The 3,181-nt window shown below is 29.1% G+C and overlaps 1 protein-coding gene across 1 annotated transcript; it reads left to right on the top strand.

Moving 5' to 3' along the window:
* The first annotated feature begins 818 nt into the window (after positions 1 to 818).
* LOC107851710 (MYB-like transcription factor EOBI) lies at positions 819 to 2,969 on the top strand. The gene is made up of 3 exons (XM_016696795.2): positions 819 to 1,151; positions 1,815 to 1,944; positions 2,110 to 2,969. The coding sequence occupies exons 1-3, from the start codon at positions 986 to 988 to the stop codon at positions 2,684 to 2,686; spliced, it is 873 nt and encodes a 290-aa protein (XP_016552281.2). The 5' UTR covers positions 819 to 985; the 3' UTR covers positions 2,687 to 2,969.
* The last annotated feature ends 212 nt before the right edge of the window (positions 2,970 to 3,181 follow it).

A 3,181-nucleotide genomic window follows, 5' to 3' on the forward strand; every position in this document is an offset into this window, starting at 1 on the left:
CATTAAGTGTAATTAATTAATTATAACACATAATATAAAATATTCATCAATTAACTAAACAAGTGGCTTAAAAAGAAGACAAGTTTCCTAATTGCGGCTTTGTGAGATTAAATAAATATTAATATTTCCTCCGTTCACTGTATTAAAAATAGACGTTCAATAATATTTGTTCCGTTTGAAAAAAAATCAATGAATAATTTACAATTTTATATCCGTTTTACCCTTGTTATTAAATATTATACACCAAAAAAATAAAGTACTGGTGGGAGGGGAAGGTATCCCGTGAAAGTAGTCGAGGTGCTCGTAAGCTGCAGGGGCGGAGCCAGCATTCTGTTCGGGGGTTCGGCCAAACCCCATATGGAACCCCTTCCTTGAAATCCTGGCTCCGCTTCTGGTAAGCTGGACCGGACACCACTGTTATATATTAAAAAAAAGGCATCCTCGTGCACTAAAAATTTGCTATGCACGAGATTCGAGGAAACGTCAGAACACGAGGATCTATTGTACGCAGCCTCACCTTACATTTCTGCAAGACGCTATTTTCGTGGCTCGACTTACCTAATACATTTCTTACAATATTAAATTTATCATATTCAGAGTGATATAGTAAAATTACATTTATTATTTATTTTTAAAATATATGTCGAAATAATAATGAACAAGTAAAGATTAACGGAAGAAATAATGAAATATAGCTTCTAATTAATCTTCATTTTTTCCCATCTAATCTACACGTTTTACTCACCTTTTTTTTTTATTTTTATTTTTCCAAATTTCTTTTTCTTTTTGTTCATTCATCTATATAAACCCCCTCACTTCTCTCTATCTCCTCATGTACTAATTCACACATCTTTCTCTCACTAAAAAATAATTCAGTTCTCTATTTACTGAAAAATAAAGCGTCTGAACCACCCTTTTAAAGGCGCCTCAACTAGCTTGCTCATCCTTTCAGCTAACTATTTCGCTTTTTTTTAATATATCATCGATGAATCATTACAGTCAATACGTCGACAACAATCAAAAAAGTGATGAAGAAACTAATAATTCGGACCTTAAAAGAGGTTCATGGACTATTGAAGAAGATTTCACTCTTATGAATCATATAGCTCTTCATGGTGAAGGTCGTTGGAATTCGCTCGCTCGTTCTGCAGGTAATTATCTTTTATATACTGACAGTATAAAAAAAAATGACTTTTTTTTATATACAATTACTGGAATTTCAACCGAATTTCGTAGGAGAACTTCAAATTTCTAGTAGCCATACTTCATATATATGCATACAACAACAATAATATATTCAAAAATTATTTTCGATAAACTATCCACTCATCACTCAAATACGTATAGGTTGGAAAGTTCATGAGGAGAGATAAACATTCATATTTGGTATATACGGTGGATAATTTCTTTTCGTACTAAATAATCTTTATTTAAAAGTATGAAAACTCATCTAATCATCCCACTAATAAGATAAACAAAAATATTAATTAATTTTTTTCCGTATTATCTTTGCAATTAATTTTTTTTTTGAAAGTGTTCACACTTATTTGTAAAGTTTTCAAAAGTTTTTTAATTGATGAATTGATAAAATTACTTTCGTATTAATAATTTCTTAGCATGCGTATAAAAAAGAAAATGATCAACTAATATAAAATGAACTACGCAGAGAGAGCATTAAACAAAAAGTAGTTAGAGTATTGATGTTGTGTTATTGGTTTTCCTTTTTTTAAACTTTTACCAGTAAGGTATGTGATATGATGAATTTAATAATTACTAATTTATGTTAATTATATTATATTTGATTAATTAAACAGGTTTAAAGAGGACTGGAAAAAGTTGTAGATTAAGATGGCTTAATTATCTTAGACCAGATGTTCGACGTGGAAATATTACACTTGAAGAACAATTATTAATTCTTCAACTTCATTCACGTTGGGGCAATAGGTATGTTAATTTTTATAAATTATAAAACATTATTCGATTCGATACGTATATATACTGACTGTATAAAGAATAATATAATACACCTTATTTTCAAGTTATACGCTCCTAGAATTTGAACGTGTGGTCTAAAGCAATTTATTAAACTCTTTGTTTTACTATATATAGGTGGTCGAAAATTGCGCAGCATTTGCCGGGAAGAACGGATAACGAGATCAAGAATTACTGGAGAACGAGAGTGCAAAAACATGCAAAGCAATTAAAATGTGATGTGAATAGCAAACAATTCAAAGATACATTGCATTATCTATGGATACCAAGATTAGTTGAGAGAATTAAAGCTTCAACAAATTCAAATAATAATCAAGTGAATAATATTCAACAAACAAATTATGACAATATTATTATTAACAATAACAATAATAATAATAATAATATTGTCCAAAACATTATGAATAATTTCAAACAAGAAAATTATTCTAGTACAACAACAACTTCATCAGAAAATTCATTTGGGAGTACACAAATTTCAGACATGTCTGATAATTGTTACACTAATTACCCTCTTAATCAAGGTGATTATCATGGGGAAATATTAATTAATCCCACAAGTGATTATTTTCAACATGGTATTATTGATGATAATAATCATCAACAAAACATGAGCCAGTTATTTTTCGATGATGTTTCAGACAAGTTTTGGAACCAAGAAGATATGTTGTTCTTACAACAACAACTCAACTGACACCTCAGAGGTCTCGGGTTACAGCTGTAGGTATGCAAAAGATCTTATCAGAGAACTAGCGTCGTTACGTGTAGAGTAGTAAATCATCATCAAGTGTACAATTAATTAAAATTAGGGTCATTAATTACTCATTACAATTCACCAAAGAATAGTTTTTTTTTTTTTTTTTTTAAATTGTAATCTCTATTTATGTTAGATTAATACATTAGCCTTTGTGAAGGGTTTGTAATATTTACATCTTTTAGAATTTTATTCTTTGAATGAGAATTTTTTTTATATGGTTTCTTTAATTTGTGTATACTGTAATTTTATTTCACTTTACATGTTTTATTTCACTCTTAATTGCGAATTCAGTTCATATAATAATTATGAATTTGGTGGCGAGTTTAGAACCCATATTATATACGTTAAATTTTGGCTTCACCTCGAACAACCAGTGCATAAAATTTAAATTATTTAATTTTAACAAAAACTTTTGATTGGTATAAAGGGAAT

The sequence above is a fragment of the Capsicum annuum genome, chromosome 12 (genome assembly GCF_002878395.1).
Source record: "Capsicum annuum cultivar UCD-10X-F1 chromosome 12, UCD10Xv1.1, whole genome shotgun sequence".
NCBI lineage: Eukaryota > Viridiplantae > Streptophyta > Magnoliopsida > Solanales > Solanaceae > Capsicum > Capsicum annuum.